The sequence below is a fragment of the Eleutherodactylus coqui genome, chromosome 12 (assembly GCF_035609145.1).
Source record: "Eleutherodactylus coqui strain aEleCoq1 chromosome 12, aEleCoq1.hap1, whole genome shotgun sequence".
Lineage (NCBI taxonomy): Eukaryota > Metazoa > Chordata > Amphibia > Anura > Eleutherodactylidae > Eleutherodactylus > Eleutherodactylus coqui.
In genome coordinates, this window is record NC_089848.1 from 70,471,325 (window position 1) to 70,491,839 (window position 20,515).

Below are 20,515 nucleotides of genomic sequence, written 5' to 3' on the forward strand. Positions count from 1 at the left end.
TTCTGCTCTACTAGTAGTTGGGCTTCTGAATTAGGAAGTGTCCTTGATTCTAATCGTGGGCCTGACAAGCAATACATAGCCAATGTAAGACAGGTCTGCCTGTACGATACACTTCAAACAGTGTTTCAGAGGACAACGTTGGATTTGATTACATCGCCGGCGTCAGGGAGGTCTTGCATGACAAAGGAATAAGCTTCGACGGTGATCTCATTGCATTCTCAGCTGTGCTCAGTGAGATCAGGCTTTACACGCTACTCATGTTCTTGTCTAAGCCCAGCTTTCAGTTCAGTCTTGTATGTCTAATTAATAAAAAATGTCCCTTTATCCTCCTTATGTATGTTAGAGATCTCTATGGTTGTTTGTCGCTCTCTCTCTGCAAGGCCCGTCTAGGATATAGTATAGTCTACGTCTGACGGTCTAGTTATGTCACCTTCCCCACCGGCACTATAACTGATTCCCATTCTCCCTATGCTGCTTTCCACAAAACATTGTAAATGTTCTCATTCATCTGTTTCTGATTTACCTGGAGTCAGCCTCTTTCATGCTTCTGTCTTATTTCAAGGCTTGAATCTCACATATTCTGCCTGCTCAAGAAGAAGCGGATGTGATCTGCCCCATCTTTCGATAGTACTCACTGTAAAGATGTTGGAGCGACGCTTGCTTTGCTTTCGGATTGGGGTTGGTGTACTGGAGGCTGCAATGGTCTCAATACGTAGTTCACGTTGGCTTATACTGGGCGTGGAGGGGACAGATGATGAATAATCACTGAACGTTCCTCCACCATTTGTGGCCTACGGAGAAGAACACAAGAGTCGCATTATGTGAATAATAACATTCCAATAACATACATGGAATCACAGGATCTACCAACAGCTGCACGTCTACATGAGTGTGTTGTCCACGGATGTCAGCCATTCAGGGGAAATGCCAACATATCACAGATTTCCAGTCTGCTATTCCTTTATATAGCTGGTAGAGATGAGCGAACGTACTCGTCCGAGCTTGATACTCGTTCGAGTATTAGCGTGTTCGAGATGCTCGTTACTCGAGACGAGTACCACGCGATGTTCGAGTTACTTTCACTTTCATCTCTGAGAAGTTAGCGCGCTTTTCTGGCCAATAGAAAGACAGGGAAGGCATTACAACTTCCCCCTGCGACGTTCAAGCCCTATACCACCCCCCTACAGTGAGTGGCTGGCGAGATCAGGTGTCACCCGAGTATAAAAATCGTCCCCTCCCGCGGCTCGCCACAGATGCGTTCTGACAGAGATCAGGGAAAGTGCTGCTGATGCCGGAGCTGCTATAGGGAGAGTGTTAGGAGTTATTTTAGGCTTCAAGAACCCCAACGGTCCTTCTTAGGGCCACATCTGACCGTGTGCAGTACTGTTGAGGCTGCTTTTAGCAGTGTTGCGCATTTTTTTTTTTTTGTATATCGGCCGTGCAGAGCATTGCGTCTGCAGTCTGCAGTCATTGTACAGAGTATAGGGCCAGTACTGGTGAGGCAGGGAAAGAGATATTCAGGCTATATAGGCAGTGGGCTTTTTCCAAAAAATTGATCGCCGTCATCCCGCCAGAGGGAAACAGTATACATAATATTATACGCTGCCTACAGTATCTATCTGCTGGGGGTTGTAGTCCTAATTAATACACAGCTAAGCGTTACAGCAGGCTTGCGCAAAATTGTTTCCTAGATCTGCTGTCTCTGTTACATGATCGCCGTCATCCCGCCAGAGGGAAACAGTATACATAATATTATACGCTGCCTAAAGTATCTATCTGGTGGGGGTAGTAGTCGTAATTAATACGCAGCTAAGCGTTACAGCAAGCTTGCGCAAAATTGTTTCCTGGATCTGCTGTCTCTGTTACATGATCGCCGTCATCCAGCCAGAGGGAAACAGTATACATAATATTATACGCTGCCTACAGTATCTGTCTGCTGTATCAGCTCAGCATTTTTAAAAAATAGAAGCAAAATACTTAAGGCCTACTACTGGCCTTTGGCCACTTGACTGCTTCTGCGCTGTGAATTCCACTAGCTCAGTCATACGCATCTACATCTCACTACAGACGTGCGCAAAATTGTTTCCTGGCTCTGCTGTGCGTTCCGTAAGGGAAGTCAGCCTCCAACCACAGGCCAATAAGTGGCACATTTAATTACAGCGTTCTGTTTCTGCACTACTGGTAATACAGCATGCTGAGGGGTAGGGGTAGGCCTAGAGGACGTGGACGCGGGCGAGGACGCGGAGGCCCAAGTCAGGGTGTGGGCACAGGCCGAGCTCCTGATCCAGGTGTATCGCAGCTGGCTGCTGCGGGATTAGGAGAGAGGCACGTTTCTGGCGTCCCAACATTCATCTCACAATTAATGGGTCCACGCGGTAGACCTTTATTAGAAAATGAGCAGTGTGAGCAGGTCCTGTCGTGGATGGCAGAAAGTGCATCCAGCAATCTATCGACCACCCAGAGTTCTGCGCCGTCCACTGCTGCAACTCTGAATCCTCTGGCTGCTGCTCCTCCTTCCTCCCAGCCTCCTCACTCCATTACAATGACACATTCTGAGGAGCAGGCAGACTCCCAGGAACTGTTCCCGGGCCCCTGCCCAAAATGGCCAGCAATGGTTCCTACCCCACCGGAGGAGTTTGTTGTGACCGATGCCCAACCTTTGGAAAGTTCCCGGGGTCCGGGGGATGAGGCTGGGGACTTCCGGCAACTGTCTCAAGAGCTTTCAGTGGGTGAGGAGGACGATGACGATGAGACACAGTTGTCTATCACTCAGGTAGTAGTAATTGGAGTAAGTCCGAGGGAGGAGCGCACAGAGGATTCGGAGGAAGAGCAGCAGGACGATGAGGTGACTGACCCCACCTGGTTTGCTACGCCTACTGGGGACAGGTCTTCAGAGGGGAAAGTGCAGCAGCAGGGCAGGTTGGAAGAGGCAGTGCGGTGGCCAGGGGTAGAGGCAGGGCCAGATCGAATAATCCACCAACTGTTTCCCAAAGCGCCCTCTCGCGCCATGCCACCCTGCAGAGGCCGAGGTGCTCAAAGGTCTGGCAGTTTTTCACTAAGAGTGCAGACGACCGACGAACTGTGGTGTGCAACCTTTGTCGCGCCAAGATCAGCCGGGGAGCCACCACCACCAGCGTCACCACCACCAGCATGCGCAGACATATGATGGCCAAGCACCCCACAAGGTGGGACGAAGGCCGTTCACCGCCTCCGGTTTGCACCACTGCCTCTCCCCCTGTGCCCCAACCTGCCACTGAGATCCAACCCCCCTCTCAGTACCCAGGCACTACCGTCTCCTGGGCCTGCACCCACACCCTCACCTCCACTGTGCTCGGCCCCATCCACCAATGTCTCTCAGCGCACCGTCCAGCCGTCGCTAGCGCAAGTGTTGGAGCGCAAGTGCAAGTACGCCGCCACGCACCCGCACGCTCAAGTGTTAAACGTGCACATAGCCAAATTTATCAGCCTGGAGATGCTGCCGTATAGGGTTGTGGAAACGGAGGCTTTCAAAGGTATGATGGCGGCAGCGGCCCCGCGCTACTCAGTTCCCAGTCGCCACTACTTTTCCCGATGTGCCGTCCCAGCCCTGCACGACCACGTCTCCCGCAACATTGTACGCGCCCTCACCAACGCGGTTACTGCCAAGGTCCACTTAACAACGGACACGTGGACAAGCACAGGCGGACAGGGCCACTATATCTCCCTGACCGCACATTGGGTGAATTTAGTGGAGGCTGGGACAGAGTCAGAGCCTGGGACCGCTCACGTCCTACCCACCCCCAGAATTGTGGGCCCCAGCTCGGTGGTGGTATCTGCGGCGGTGTATGCTTCCTCCACTAAACCACCCTCCTCCTCCTCCTACGCAACCTCTGTCTCGCAATCAAGATGTGTCAGCAGCAGCACGTCGCCAGCAGTCGGTGTCGCGCGGCGTGGCAGCACAGCGGTGGGCAAGCGTCAGCAGGCCGTGCTGAAACTACTCAGCTTAGGAGAGAAGAGGCACACGGCCCACGAACTGCTGCAGGGTCTGACAGAGCAGACCGACCGCTGGCTTGCGCCGCTGAGCCTCCAACCGGGCATGGTCGTGTGTGACAACGGCCGTAACCTGGTGGCGGCTCTGCAGCTCGGCAGCCTCACGCACATGCCATGCCTGGCCCACGTCTTTAATTTGGTGGTTCAGCGCTTTCTGAAAAGCTACCCACGCTTGTCAGACCTGCTCGGAAAGGTGCGTCGGCTCTGCGCACATTTCTGCAAGTCCCACACGGACGCTACCACCCTGCAACATCGGTTTCATCTGCCAGTGCACCGACTGCTGTGCGACGTGCCCACACGGTGGAACTCTACGCTCCACGTGTTGGCCAGGCTCTATGAGCAGCGTAGAGCTATAGTGGAATACCAACTCCAACATGGGCGGCGCAGTGGGAGTTAGCCTCCTCAATTCTTTACAGAAGAGTGGGCCTGGTGGCAGACATCTGCCAGGTCCTTGGAAACTTTGAGGAGTCTACCCAGATGGTGAGCGGCGATGCTGCAATCATTCGCGTCACCATTCCTCTGCTATGCCTCTTGAGAAGTTCCCTGCAAAGCATAAAGGCAGACGTTTTGCGCTCGGAAACAGAGGCGGGGGAAGACAGTATGTCGCTGGATAGTCAGAGCACCCTCCTGTCTATATCTCAGCGCGTTGAGGAGGAGGAGCATGAGGAGGATGAGGAGGAGGGGGAAGAGACAGCTTGGCCCAATGCTGAGGGTACCCATGCTGCTTGCCTGTCATCCTTTCAGTGTGTATGGCCTGAGGAGGAGGAGGATCCTGAAAGTGATCTTCCTAGTGCGGACAGCCATGTGTTGCGTACAGGTACCCTGGCACACATGGCTGACTTCATGTTAGGATGCCTTTCTCGTGACCCTCGCGTTACACGCATTCTGGCCACTACGGATTACTGGGTGTACACACTGCTCGACCCATGGTATAAGGAGAACCTTTCCATTCTCATACCCGAAGAGGAAAGGGGTTCGAGAGTGATGCTATACCACAGGACCCTGGCGGACAAACTGATGGTAAAATTCCCATCCGACAGCGCTAGTGGCCGAAGGCGCAGTTCCGAGGGCCAGGTAGCAGGGGAGGCGCAGAGATCAGGCAGCATGTACAGCACAGGAAGGGGAACACTCTCTAAGGCCTTTGACAGCTTTCTGGCTCCCCAGCAAGACTGTCACGGCTCCCCAGTCAAGGCTGAGCCGGCGGGAGCACTGTAAAAGGATGGTGAGGGAGTACGTAGCCGATCGCACGACCATCCTCCGTGACGCCTCTGCCCCCTACAACTACTGGGTGTCGAAGCTGGATACGTGGCCTGAACTCGCGCTGTATGCCCTGGAGGTGCTTGCTTGTCCTGCGGCTAGCGTCTTGTCAGAGAGGAAGTTTAGTGCGGCTGGGGGAATCATCACAGATAAGCGTACCCGCCTGTCAAACGACAGTGCCGACAGGCTTACACTCATCAAGATGAACAAAGCCTGGATTTCCCCAGACTTCTCTTCTCCACCAGCGGACAGCAGCGATACCTAAACAATACGTAGGCTGCACCCGCGGATGGAAGCATTGTTCTCTATCACCATCAAAAACGGGGACCTTTTTGCTTCATCAATCTGTGTATAATATTCCTCCTCCTCCTCCTGCTCCTCCTCCTGAAACCTCACGTAATCACGCCGAACGGGCAATTTTTCTTAGGCCCACAAGGCTCAGTCATATAATTTTTGTAAACAATTTTTATACGTTTCAATGCTCATTAAAGCGTTGAAACTTGCACCTGAACCAATTTTTATTTTAACTGGGCTGCCTCCAGGCCTAGTTACAAATTAAGCCACATTAACCAAAGCGATTAATGGGTTTCACCTGCCCTCTTGGTTGGGCATGGGCAATTTTTCTGAGGTACATTAGTACTGTTGGTACACCAATTTTTTGGGACCCTCGCCTACAGTGTAATCCAATTAATTTTTTGCCCACCTGCATTAAAGCTGACGTTACATCAGCTGTGCTGGGCACTGCAATGGGATATATTTATGTACCGCCGGTGGGTTCCAGGGAGCCACCCATGCTGTGGGTCCACAGGGAGTTGTAACTGCATGTGTCTACTTCTAAAGAACCCCAGTCTGACTGGGGCATGCAGTGTGGGCCGAAGCCCACCTGCATTTAATCGGACATTACCTCAGCTGTGATGGGCACTGCAATGGGATATATTTATGTACCGCCGGTGGCTTCCTGGCACCCACCCATGCTGTCGGTCCACACGGAGTTGTAACTGCATGTGTCCACTTCTAAAGAACCCCAGTCTGACTGGGGCATGCAGTGTGGGCCGAAGCCCACCTGCATTTAACATGACATTACCTCAGCTGTGATGGGCAATGCAATGGGATATATTTATGTACCGCCGGTGGGTTCCAGGGAGCCACCCATGCTGTGGGTGCACACGGAATTCCCATTGCGGAGTTGTACCTGCCTGTGACTATTTATAAAAAACCGGGGTCTGACTGGGGCATACAGACACCTTGACAGAATGAATAGTGTGTGGCACATAGGTTCCCCATTGCTATGTCCACGTGTGCAGCTCCTGATGGCGGTGGCACAGGATTATATTTCTCATTGCTTCTGTACAGCATTGTGGGCTATCGCCCTGCCCCTTTTAAAGAGGGTCGCTGCCTAGCCGTGCCAACCCTCTGCAGTGTGTGCCTGCGGTTCCTCCTCATGGCAGACGCACTTATAAATAGACATGAGGGTGGTGTGGCATGAGGGCAGCTGAAGGCTGCGCAGGGACACTTTGGTGTGCGCTGTGGACACTGGGTCGTGCGGGGGGGGGGGGGGGGGGTTGGCAGCATGTAACCCAGGAGAAGTGGCAGCGGAGTGTCATGCAGGCAGTGATTGTGCTTTGTTGGAGGTAGTGTGGTGCTTAGCTAAGGTATGCATTGCTAATGAGGGCTTTTCAGAAGTAAAAGTTGTTGGGGGGGGGGGGGGGGAGGGGAGCCCACTCTTGCCGCTATTGTGGCTTAATAGTGGGACCTGTGAACTTGAGATGCAGCCCAACATGTAGCCCCTCGCCTGCCCTATCTGTTGCTGTGTCGTTCCCATCACTTTCTTGAATTGCCCAGATTTTCTCAAATGGAAACCTTAGCGAGCATCGGCGATATACAAAAATGCTCGAGTCGCCCATTGACTTCAATGGGGTTCGTTATTCAAAACGAACCCTCGAGCATCGCGATAATTTCGTCCCGAGTAACGAGCACCCGAGCATTTTGGTGCTCGCTCATCTCTAATAGCTGGGAAACACTGATTGCTTTTCAGTGAATCAGAACATCCCAATGACAAGAGTCCTTAACCCCTCCCCGCTATAGGACGTACAGTTGCGCAGCTGAGCGGAGCTATTACTCATTTAAATGCCGCTGTGAATTTTGAAAAATGCTGTAAAAAAAAGAAAAGAAAAAAAAAGTAATAAAAACTTAAAAAAAATAAAACAACCTTTTCCCATGTTTACAATAAAAGAATCTAAATTATAAAACAAAAATACATATTTGGTATCACTGCGTCCGTAAAAGTCCGAGCTATCAAAGTAATGCATTATTTACCGCGCACGATGAATGCCGTTTAAAAAAAAAAAAAAAAAGAGCCCTAGAAATGCGCTTTTTTTGATCAACATGTCTTGCTAAAAAAGGCGGTCGAAAAGTCGTATATATTCCAAAATGCAACCAACAAACTACAGGACGCCCCGCAATAAATGAGCCCTCGCACAACTATGCTGACCCAAAAATAAAAAAAGTTATTGCGCACAGAAGATGGCGGCAGAAAATCATTTTATAAAAAATGTCTGAAAAAAAATAACAGTAGTGCAGCAAAAAAAAAACACAAAAAACTATATAAGTTTGGTATCGTAGTAATCGTACAGACCCACAGAATAAAGTTACCATGTCAGTTTTTGTTGCAGTTTCATTTTACTCCACTTAGAATTTTTAAATATTTTTCAGTGCATTATGTGATACATTAAATAGTACTATTGAAAAATACAAACTCCTCCCGCAAAAAACAAGCTCTCATACAGTGACGTCGATGGATAAATAAAGGAGGGGCCGTGTCATTGAGGGGTTAATGGGAAGTAACTAAATCTCTGCAACATGCATCCAGATATTAAAAGAGCAATCCTAAGATAGGGGCTGCTTTCATACAAGAAATCCTTTGAATCCTACTTTACAAATCCACCTTGGTCCTTGCTGCTACTGGAAAGTCAAAGAGAGTCAAAACTCCAAGCCTCCAGTTCTCTTATTGGGTGTGACAATACTGCGACAGTAAGAACAAGCAAGTGGATTGTTTTTCCAAAGCTTTATCGATTTACCAACATGTTAGAACAGATGCTGGAAGTTGTCTGTGTTCACTTCTATGTACCTGTGGGTACATCACAACATGTAGGCTGATACTGCCTGCAGCTCTTCAATAATGATACTGCGCGATGTTTTCTTTTCGTTCATCCAGGGAATTCGGATTATTGGAGTACACTTTCTGCTTTAAATGTCTCCACAGATAAAATTTGTATGTGGACAAGTCCAGGAGACATGCCATGCTCACAGTTAGCTGTTCTGTAAACAGTTCATGAACCCGTGCCAGTGAGTCGTGGGAGGTGTGGCATGTTGACCCTACTGGGAAGCACATTCTTTCTTCTGGTATTAGTTGGTCATAAAACTGTTCTAACACGTTCAGATGAACCACGGTATTCAAAGAGGATTCAAAGAAAATTGGGCCCATTATTAATGTTCCTGATACCGCACACCAGTTTTGTGGTCGAGCAGTGGTGTTTTGGGAGTCAGGTGGGGATTTCCAGCAGATCAGTACCTCGTATTTCGTGAAGTCACATGACGTGATATAACTACGTTTCGTTTGTCACAAAGTACAGCAATGGGTCCGAAAGTCCTCTAGCAATCATAGTCAGCAACCATGTACAGTAATTTACATGTTGGGCTTTGTCAGTTCCTGCACGTTATTCGGTATGGCTTCAGGTTCGGAGATTTCAATACTTCGTTTGTGAAACCCCAACTTGCTGGGACGGTCTCAGTTAATTTTCAAGGGCCATGTGCAATTGTTGCTAAAGATCACAGACAGCTTTGGACATCCAGATTGCCGGAAGCCTCGATTTCTTCATGTCCGCGGCTCACCCAGTTTGGTGCCATTTCTGAAGTAGGCTCTGAATACAACGTTCAGCAGGTGGCTTTATACCTGGGCACTTTTGGCGAAGGACTCTTGCTTCGCACTTAGCCTTCCACAATAGCTATTCGCTGTTGCAGGAGGAACACCATTGGGCAGATTTATGAAAGCTATCTATACCAAAATCTAGCATTGGTGCCCATAACCAATCACAGTGCAGCTTTCATTTCCTATACCGCTGAGGTGAAATGAAAGGACTACAGTCTCCTCTGAAGAGTATGGTCCTGGAATCCGATACGGGCTCCTTTTCCGTGGCCCACCCTGTAGTTACTGAACTGCCACATCCTCTCTGGCTAGCTCAGACATTAACTGCATTGACATATCGCGTGTCGCCAACAAGCATAATACATTATTATTGCAATACAGAAAGTCACGCGTTACATTAGCACATCTCCCTATGGACGTCAGTGTGTCAGACATGTAGTACAAATCATATTCAGGGCTCATTCGCAAAACTCAGTGTAATACGCAGCAAATAGAGCTAATTTATTTCAATGGGTACATTCACTTTCAGTCGCATGAAAATAAAGTAGCATGTCCTATCTTGGTGCGTATTACACATCGTTATAGCCCATTGAAATCAATGGGTGTGTGTAAATCTGCAAGAAATACCCAGAAAACCAATGGGATTCTGTGCGCTTTTTTTCGCTCGCTAAGGCAGGAGTGTATGTCAGTCTATGGATACACTGAGTATTCACGGACCTGAGTGAGTGTACTCGCTAAGGCAAATTACTCAAGTGAGTATTGCCATTTTCAAGTACATGCCCGCTTATCTCAAAAGATTCGGGGGCCGCCGGGGTGGGGTGGGGGTGGAGCGTGGAGGAACGGGAGATCTCTGTCTGTCTCTCCCCCCCCCCCCCATGCTCACTCCAGCAACTTACTGCTCACCTCCGCCGGCCACCGAATCTTTTGAGACGAGCGGGCATGTACTCGAAAATGGCAATACTCGCTCGAGTAATTTGCCTTAGCGAGTACGCTCGCTTATCTCTATTAATAATAAAAAAAAATCGATATTTAAACTAAAGAATACCATGCACTTTTCTGTGAATCTCTCTACAAACTTTTTGCGGCTGTGACTAGATATTTCGGCCTGTGTAGGACATTTAATCCTGATATTCTGTGAGCGTTCTGTCATTGGTTACACCAGATGTTTGTAGTGCAGCTGAGCTTTGGACTAAGTAGATGCAAAATATGAAGAGTCTTCTGCTGTCAGCTCAGCTAATGTGGGGTGAGCTCTAAATCAGAGAAGTCACCCTAGTAGGCAGTCGAGATATGATGGTTATACGCATGTCATCCATAACAGATCAGGATAGTCAATGACCTTTCATTCTACCTACCTGATTAATGTGCATGGACGGAATGGTGGCTGCAGAAACAGAGGAATGGCTCGGAGAATTAGGCAAAGACTTGCATGGACCAATGGAAAGCTGCTGCTTCTTCCGAATAGCTACCACCTTCTGAGCCACTGGAATGGCCAATGTGACAGGGGAGGAAAATAACGGTATAACAATGTAAAAAAGGTACTAAACAATGGAAAGCACGAGCAGAATGAAAATATACAGAAAGGCCTATACAAAGACAGTATACAATAAGTATATATGGAAAGCAGTATAAAGAATAGGTGTAGATATAGAGAATATTCACGGGGAGGAGGGGGGGGGGGGTATAGAGGGTCAACAGTAAGTTCACCCAGGAAGCAGTATAAAGACTCTGCGTAGATAGTGTATATGAGGGGGCATAAACCATAAGTGTAAGAGAAAAGACATGACAGTGTAGTGACAGAGAAAACTCAGAATAAAAGGAGTAGATAGGGAAAGAAGAAAACTGGGATGAGATATATTGCAGAAGGAGAAGATGATATCGTAGGGAGGTCAACAGCTAAAAAAGAAACAAAAAAAACCCAAAACAATCCTCCTCCTCCACTTCATGGTCCTCACCATCTTGGAACACACGTTCCACATTCAGGCCATATGTGGCGCAGGTCTCATAATAAGTGCAGCGCTTCAGGTCATTGGATAGCTTTCGTGCTCGGGAGTCATCTATAACTCGTGGGTTGGTTGCACTGATGGCATCTGGAATGTAACAGGATTACTCGATTAATAGTGGTGTATGAAACTCCCATCAGATTTACAATAGGACCACTTGATGCAATGTATATTGCCATTCATCAGCTATTGTCTGTACCCTCTCCTGATCATGTCCGACCTCAATCCTCACATTACCAGTAATATCACAGCACATTGAAGAGTACATGTCCCAAGAGCAACACCATCCAAGAGACCCACCAGGTCATTCCACCACCCCTGGCACTTGTATAGAGCTGATCCCCTCATGGGAACCTCCACTTTAAGTATGTCCACCATAAAACAGTGCATGGATTGGAGAATTGGGGCGACTGAGAACAGATGTAGAACCCTTCCGATTCTTCAGAATAGCCTGAATTCTTTATGGCATTGATTCAATAGTGTGCTGGTAAAGTACCTCAGATATTCAGATCTACACTGATAGCAGCAGAGCAGCTGCACAACATCAGATCTGAAGATGGAACAGGCGGACGTGTGACTTGCTGCATGTAGTCATCAGTGGATTGGCACACTGCTATCATGGGGGCGCTCTCATGGTCATAGAAATACTCATGGCAGCTCTGGCACTTACAGGGAGTCGGTCAGCGGTAACATACAAACTGCAGGCACAAGTCACAGAGCAGGAGGAGCCGAGCGGATGGATGGATAGCTTTATGGGAAAAGAATCAGTATAACTTATATTTTATTCATTTAAACCTCTGCACACTTTGAGCTGAACAGTCCGGTGGGCGGAGCCATCAGTGGTTGACAGCTACCTTTCCACGTACAGTGATACATAGATGGTTGTCAATAACTGATAGCTCCGCCCACAGGACTGTTCAGCTCAGAATGTGCAGAGATTTAAAATATGTGATCAGTATGCTCAGCTCTCCTCTGCTGTATGTGGGAGCGGTATGCTCAGCTCTCCTGTGCTGTATGTGGGGGCGGTATGCTCAGCTCTCCTGTGCTGTATGTGGGGGCGGTATGCTCAGCTCTCCTGTGCTGTATGTGGGGGCGGTATGCTCAGCTCTCCTGTGCTGTATGTGGGGGCGGTATGCTCAGCTCTCCTGTGCAGTATGTGGGGGCGGTATGCTCAGCTCTCCTGTGCAGTATGTGGGGGCGGTATGCTCAGCTCTCCTGTGCTGTATGTGGGGGCGGTATGCTCAGCTCTCCTGTGCTGTATGTGGGGGCGGTATGCTCAGCTCTCCTCTGCTGTATGAGGGGAAGGTATGCTCAGCTCTCCTCTGCTGTATGAGGGGAAGGTATGCTCAGCTCTCCTCTGCTGTATGAGGGGAAGGTATGCTCAGCTCTCCTCTGCTGTATGAGGGGAAGGTATGCTCAGCTCTCCTCTGCTGTATGTGGGAGCTGTATGGTCAGCTCTCCTCTGCTGTATGTGGGGGCGGTATGCTCAGCTCACCTGTGCTGTATGTGGGGGCGGTATGCTCAGCTCACCTGTGCTGTATGAGGGGAAGGTATGCTGAGCTCTCCTCTGCTGTATGTGGGAGAGGTATGGCCAGCTCTCCTCTGCTGTATGTGGGGGCGGTATGCTCAGCTCTCCTCTGCTGTATGTGGGGGCGGTATGCTCAGCTCTCCTCTGCTGTATGTGGGGGCGGTACGCTCAGCTCTCCTCTGCTGTATGTGGGGGCGGTACGCTCAGCTCTCCTCTGCTGTATGTGGGGGCGGTATGCTCAGCTCTCCTCTGCTGTATGTGGGGGCGGTATGCTCAGCTCTCCTCTGCTGTATGTGGGAGAGGTATGGCCAGCTCTCCTCTGCTGTATGTGGCGGCGGTATGCTCAGCTCTCCTCTGCTGTATGTGGGGGCGGTATGCTCAGCTCTCCTCTGCTGTATGTGGGGGCGGTATGCTCAGCTCTCCTCTGCTGTATGTGGGGGCGGTATGCTCAGCTCTCCTCTGCTGTATGTGGGGGCGGTATGCTCAGCTCTCCTCTGCTGTATGTGGGGGCGGTATGCTCAGCTCTCCTCTGCTGTATGTGGGGGCGGTATGCTCAGCTCTTCTGTGCTGTATGTGGGGGCGGTATGCTCAGCTCTCCTGTGCTGTATGTAGGGGCGGTATGCTCAGCTCTCCTGTGCTGTATGTGGGGGCGGTATGCTCAGCTCTCCTGTGCTGTATGTGGGGGCGGTATGCTCAGCTCTCCTGTGCTGTATGTGGGGGCGGTATGCTCAGCTCTCCTGTGCTGTATGTGGGGGCGGTATGCTCAGCTCTCCTGTGCTGTATGTGGGGGCGGTATGCTCAGCTCTCCTGTGCTGTATGTGGGGGCGGTATGCTCAGCTCTCCTGTGCTGTATGTGGGGGCGGTATGCTCAGCTCTCCTGTGCTGTATGTGGGGGCGGTATGCTCAGCTCACCTGTGCTGTATGAGGGGAAGGTATGCTCAGCTCTCCTCTGCTGTATGTGGGAGAGGTATGGCCAGCTCTCCTCTGCTGTATGTGGGAGAGGTATGGCCAGCTCTCCTCTGCTGTATGTGGGGGCGGTATGCTCAGCTCTCCTCTGCTGTATGTGGGGGCGGTATGCTCAGCTCTCCTCTGCTGTATGTGGGGGCGGTATGCTCAGCTCTCCTCTGCTGTATGTGGGGGCGGTATGCTCAGCTCTCCTCTGCTGTATGTGGGGGCGGTATGCTCAGCTCTCCTCTGCTGTATGTGGGGGCGGTATGCTCAGCTCTTCTGTGCTGTATGTGGGGGCGGTATGCTCAGCTCTCCTGTGCTGTATGTAGGGGCGGTATGCTCAGCTCTCCTGTGCTGTATGTGGGGGCGGTATGCTCAGCTCTCCTGTGCTGTATGTGGGGGCGGTATGCTCAGCTCTCCTGTGCTGTATGTGGGGGCGGTATGCTCAGCTCTCCTGTGCTGTATGTGGGGGCGGTATGCTCAGCTCTCCTGTGCTGTATGTGGGGGCGGTATGCTCAGCTCTCCTGTGCTTTATGTGGGGGCGGTATGCTCAGCTCACCTGTGCTGTATGTGGGGGCGGTATGCTCAGCTCACCTGTGCTGTATGTGGGGGCGGTATGCTCAGCTCACCTGTGCTGTATGAGGGGAAGGTATGCTCAGCTCTTCTCTGCTGTATGTGGGAGAGGTATGGCCAGCTCTCCTCTGCTGTATGTGGGAGAGGTATGGCCAGCTCTCCTCTGCTGTATGTGGGGGCGGTATGCTCAGCTCTCCTCTGCTGTATGTGGGGGCGGTATGCTCAGCTCTCCTCTGCTGTATGTGGGGGCGGTATGCTCAGCTCTCCTCTGCTGTATGTGGGGGCGGTATGGCCAGCTTTCCTCTGCTGTATGTGGGGGTGGTATGCTCAGCTCTCCTCTGCTGTATGTGGGGGCAATATGCTCAGCTCTCCTCTGCTGTATGTGGGGGCGGTATGCTCAGCTCTCCTCTGCTGTATGTGGGAGCGGTATGGTCAGCTCTCCCCTGCTGTATGTGGGGGCGGTATGCTCAGCTCTCCTGTGCTGTATGTGCGGGCGGTATGCTCAGCTCACCTGTGCTTTATGTGGGGGCGGTATGCTCAGCTCACCTGTGCTGTATGTGGGGGCGGTATGCTCAGCTCACCTGTGCTGTATGAGGGGAAGGTATGCTCAGCTCTCCTCTGCTGTATGTGGGAGAGGTATGGCCAGCTCTCCTCTGCTGTATATGGTGGCGGTATGCTCAGCTCTCCTCTGCTGTATGTGGGGGCGGTATGCTCAGCTCTCCTCTGCTGTATGTGGGGGCGGTATGCTCAGCTCTCCTCTGCTGTATGTGGGGGCGGTACGCTCAGCTCTCCTCTGCTGTATGTGGGGGCGGTACGCTCAGCTCTCCTCTGCTGTATGTGGGGGCGGTACGCTCAGCTCTCCTCTGCTGTATGTGGGGGCGGTATGCTCAGCTCTCCTCTGCTGTATGTAGGGGCGGTATGCTCAGCTCTCCTCTGCTGTATGTAGGGGCGGTATGCTCAGCTCTCCTCTGCTGTATGTGGGGGCGGTATGCTCAGCTTTCCTCTGCTGTATGTGGGGGCGGTATGCTCAGCTCTCCTCTGCTGTATGTGGGGGCGGTACGCTCAGCTCTCCTCTGCTGTATGTGGGGGCGGTACGCTCAGCTCTCCTCTGCTGTATGTGGGGGCGGTACGCTCAGCTCTCCTCTGCTGTATGTGGGGGCGGTACGCTCAGCTCTCCTCTACTGTATGTGGGGGCGGTACGCTCAGCTCTTTTCTGCTGTATGTGGGGGCAGTACGCTCAGCTCTTTTCTGCTGTATGTGGGGGCAGTACGCTCAGCTCTTCACTGATGTATGTGGGGGCGGTATGTTCAGCTCTCCTCTGCTGTATGTAGGGGAGGTATGCTCAGCTCTCCTCTGCTGTATGTAGGGGAGGTATGCTCAGCTCTCCTCTGCTGTATGTAGGGGAGGTATGCTCAGCTCTCCTCTGCTGTATGTAGGGGAGGTATGCTCAGCTCTCCTCTGCTGTATGTAGGGGAGGTATGCTCAGCTCTCCTCTGCTGTATGTAGGGGAGGTATGCTCAGCTCTCCTCTGCTGTATGTTGGGGGTGGTATGCTCAGCTCTCCTCTGCTGTATGTGGGGGCAGTACGCTCAGGCTTCCTCCTCCTCATACATTTGTCTTTATGGTGCTTAATGGTCATTTTAACCAATTATTATTTTTTTTTATCTGCTTTGGATATCTGCAACCATTTGTCTCACTGGAGAAGACTTTTTTTATTTTTTTTATGTAGACTTTCCATACGTGAACCTCATATATTTATACCACAGGGAAACAAGAAATGGTCATCGAGCTGCAATTGTCTCAAATATTCTCCAGGGGTGCAAATAATTCTGATGCATATTACATAGTTATTTAGCTTGAAAACAGACACTGGTCCACCAAGTCAATTACCCATCATTCATTGGTATATTATTTATAACACTTGATGTCATCGGTCATTAGATAAGCATTTTTCTGCTGTCGGTGTCATTACTCTCTTCATACTGCGACTCCTCTTATTGCAGAGGAGCCCTTCCCTGTATTGACGTCTCCTCACCTATATAACAGCTCCTTGGTCCGTGTATTGACCACACATATATTTATACATGTTATAAGATCACATGAGACATCTTATCTGCAAGATGAACAAGCTAAATATTTCTCGTCTCTCATAAGTCCCCGCATTCCAATTTACTTTATAAGATTGATTTTGGCCAAGATTACAGTGTGCCAATAATTCCTTTGGAGGGGCAGATTTTCAACAGCTTTCCATGATGAGTGCGGCAGTAAGTACTATATAGTCTGCTTTTGACTGCATTGAAATACAAGAAACCCATCCATACCTTGAGTCCCGACGAGGACCATGGGAACGTCAGCTGTGTTGCGGTAACTGGACAGGCGCGCATAATAATTAAATACGGTTTGGAAACTGATCTCATCTTCAAGACTGAACACAAAGACAACAGCGTCAACCCAAGCAGCAAACTGCAAGAGAGAGAAATGCCGTAAGGAGTCAAGTGAGGGGGGTGAGAGGGGAAGGGGTTACTGGTCAACATGCCCAACACCAGTATACTATGGGTAATCAGATTACGCCACGGATGGGCACAATTTCCCAATGCAGAGAATATGCCCAGGCAGTCCGAGCACCACTGCACATACAGACAATACACCAATGCTTACACAGAAAATATACACACATACTGTGGAGCACACAGATAATATACAGGGTGATTCAATAGTCAGGGCCACCCAGAATATATCTTTTGAACAGAGCTACAAGAAGGAAACGTTGTAAAACACTTAAATGGGTGGGTGAAAACTTTTCAACACTATAGTGGTGCCTGTCGGCCATCCTGGTGGCAAGCAACTTGGATGAAGTCCAAAATTTTTTTAACCCTCTCCAATCCACTGTCTGACGTCTGAAGACATTATGATTTAAGGCTGTACAGCTCCGATGTTGGAAGACGTCCGTCGGTTTTCTCTTACTGTATATTGCCAGCCTCTCTGCTGTTGGAGCCTATCCAACGTGTCACCTCATGGCTTTAGCTGGTATATAGCGCTGTTGTATAACAGAAGAAAAAGAGTAAGCCCCCCTAGGAAATCCATGCCCCCCTTTCCATTAACCCTTTCCAATCCAATTACAAATTGGATTGAAAAGGGTTAATGGAAAGGGGGGCATGCGATACATCATTTAAGGACAGAATTTCATCACTAAATCACTTGCCTTTTAGGTACCAGAAGTTGCAACAATCCAGGACAGAATTGAGATCATCCAGATGGTTGCTAACAGCAGTTTACGTGAAGTGACTCAGGCTTTCAATCAAGAACACCCAGCAAGACGGACAGTGAGCGCACCAACTGTCAGGAAGTTCAGAGAAACTGGTAGAGTCCAGGACAAACCCAGAACTGGTCATCCGAAATTCATAAATGGTTGCAGGTTTTGAAAAAAATAATTGCACCCGACATATTATGATGAAATTCTACCTTTAAATCACGTAGCCCATGACCTTCTTTCCAATGAAGTTTCTTGAGCTGAATCCAAAATGGCCAACAGGCACCACCATAATGCCAAAAAGTTTTAGCCCAACCATCTAAGTGTTCAGAATCTCCTTTCGTTCAGAAGATATGCCAGGTGGCCCTGACTTTTGAATCACCTTGAATGCATATAGACAATAATACACTACTGTACATACAGAGAATACACACACTGATATATATATACACACACACACACACACACACACACACACACTACGGCGCATACAGTATACGCTAGTGTACATACAGGCACCACACATACAATAATCACCTGCATCTCCGGGGGTCCCCCCTCATCTCTGATTAGTAGAAGATAACTCTGTCCATCAACTACAATTTCCTTCTTGAATCTTCCTCCTAAAATGAGTGAATGGATGAGTGTGACAAGATAGTAATCCGAAGTCTCCAGACTGAAGTCACTTAAACCACGGCATCACTGGGTTTACCCCGTTGCCCCTGATGATTAGCTTTACCCCGGCACTTTTGCTCCTGACCACCATTTCTTGTCTGTGAATCTTCCCCTGATCCCCGATTCTACCATGTGATCTAATGGTGTATTTAGATGGAACGATGATTGTTTACAAAATCATTCAAATGAATGAAAGAGAACGATAATCATTCAGTTTAACCCCTTAAGGACCAGACACTTTAGGGATTTTACCCATGTGGTGGTTTTACTGCCCTATTTTTTTTTTCTTCAGCTACCAAAATTATTTTTGCTGCGTTTTTTCCCCGTGACCTATAGGGCTATTTTTTTATATATTTTTCATTGACTTTTTTCCTCCCTTTTTAGTTTTATTTTAAAAATTAAAAAGAAATTTTCTTTTTACATTTATAGTTTTTCTTTTAATTAGTATATTTACACTAAAATACAGTTTGGTATTGGGTTCTTCATTTTGTTTCGTACATTTGATACATAATATGTATGGTTTTGGATTACAGGGTGCATACGGCGACGGTTTTGGTTGGCGTCGGCTTTCGGTCATTTTATTTCTTATGTATATATTTTTATTTTATTCTGTAACTATTTATTTTTTTACCATCTATGTATCCATTATGTCATATAAGGTCTCTGGGGGACACTCACATTGTCTTTTTTTTTTATTACACACTTCTCCACTGTAGCTGGGGCATCCATAGGAGCCCCAGTTAGAGGGGAAAACATTCCCCTGTTGTGACAATACAATAGATCATGTAGCCGCCATGTCCCTTGTTACAGCAGAGCTGATCAGCGTCTGCTAGGACCCTGCACTTCTGCTGTAACAGGAGGACTTGGTGGTTACCTGATTGCCGGCTCGCGTAGTGGAAGAAACACTTCCGCTTTCACTTCTTAGTACATGATGCTCATTGAGCACTATGTACCCCGGAAAGGAAAAGGCAGAAATGGTTAAAAACCGCTTCTCCCTTCTCCTCAGTGTTCTTAGCTGCTTGATTGCAGCAGAAGAGGCTTTAACCCTTTCCAATCCAATGTCGGGCCTGCCCCGACATCATCATTTTCCTCCACAGCTTTGATGTGCAGGAGTGCATCTGCACCCGATCATCAGACACTTCCTGGCACTCCTGCACTGGTCCTCAAGGTTAAAAACCCTTTCTGCCTTCTCCTTTACACATTACATAGCGGTCAATTAGCGCTATGTAATGCACGGAGATTCCAGCCGGCGTTCATGTGACCGCCAGTGTCACCTGACCCCCAACGGTCACATGAACGCCGAGTCAGGAGCCTGAAGGGAGAATGCAGAAGTATTACTTCCGCATTTCGCCCGGCGATCATGTGACCGCCGTTGTCACCTGACCCCCAGCTGTCATGTGATCGCCGAGCCGAGAGGCTGAAGGGAGAATGTGAAAGTAATAGTTACTTCCACATTTCCCCCACGGTGTAGTGACCACCTGCACCCTCCTGAACTGTCAGATCAGGAGGGTAAAGGAAAAACTTATTTTTTCTCCTCCATTCTCCCCAGCTCCAATTTATCTGGAGCTGGGGAGAATGGATGAGAAAAAATAAATGGATTGGAAAGGGTTAATCCCGTGCCATATTTTTAATATCGGACCGGATTAAAGCCAATGACCAAGCTCTGTAAATTTACAGCACTTGGTCCTTAAGTGAGGTTCTCGTTCGTCATTCAATTTCAGCTGGCATAAAAATCAGTGCCGGCTCGTTCACCGGTCAGGCAGTTTATACACGGATTGTTCAGTGCTTCACCTGAAATAAAGCAACAAATACTGGCACCATGTATGTTGAAGGGACAGTCTTCTGGCATCCATCTGGTGACTGGTTCCCTATGTATGTCTGAGGCATGCCAGAGGGTCTTTCCTGGCACAGCACTGCAGCAACAGAGACCACCACAAAGCACCGTAGAAGGAGACATCGCATGGCACTGCAGCTACAGAAACCACTGCATAGCACTGCAGCTACAGAGCCCGCCACACAGCAAGGTAGCGACGGGCTCTGTCCAGTACTTCCTGTGCCAGCAGGACTGCAGCACTTACCGTGGCCCAAACACATCTGATGATCACCTACCTTCAGGAGATTCTTCCTGAACATATGTTCCTGTAAGGTATCGATGAACCAATGCGGATTTCCCACTGGAAAGATTACCCACAATGCCCTGCAAAACAATGAAAGGATTAAAATGCGATTGTTCTCAGTAAGAGAAACCAAGTTATAAATAAGAGAGGAGAACGTCAGACAAGGACTAACCTGACATGACCCCAGGGAGAAGAAGAGGTATGGCATCTCTAT

General features: G+C 49.2%; 1 protein-coding gene across 2 annotated transcripts in view; it reads right to left on the reverse strand.

The window, feature by feature from the left end:
• AGAP3 (ArfGAP with GTPase domain, ankyrin repeat and PH domain 3) overlaps nucleotides 1–20,515 on the reverse strand; it is a 70,424-nt gene that overhangs the window by 46,088 nt on the left and 3,821 nt on the right. For both annotated transcript variants that reach the window (XM_066585096.1, XM_066585095.1), the window contains exons 3-8: nucleotides 20,294–20,381; nucleotides 18,047–18,132; nucleotides 16,581–16,722; nucleotides 11,164–11,298; nucleotides 10,564–10,691; nucleotides 636–791 (exon numbers count right to left, since the gene is read on the reverse strand). In XM_066585096.1, the coding sequence (XP_066441193.1) occupies nucleotides 636–791; nucleotides 10,564–10,691; nucleotides 11,164–11,298; nucleotides 16,581–16,722; nucleotides 18,047–18,132; nucleotides 20,294–20,381 (735 nt within the window). The remainder of the gene's footprint in view (nucleotides 1–635; nucleotides 792–10,563; nucleotides 10,692–11,163; nucleotides 11,299–16,580; nucleotides 16,723–18,046; nucleotides 18,133–20,293; nucleotides 20,382–20,515) is intronic.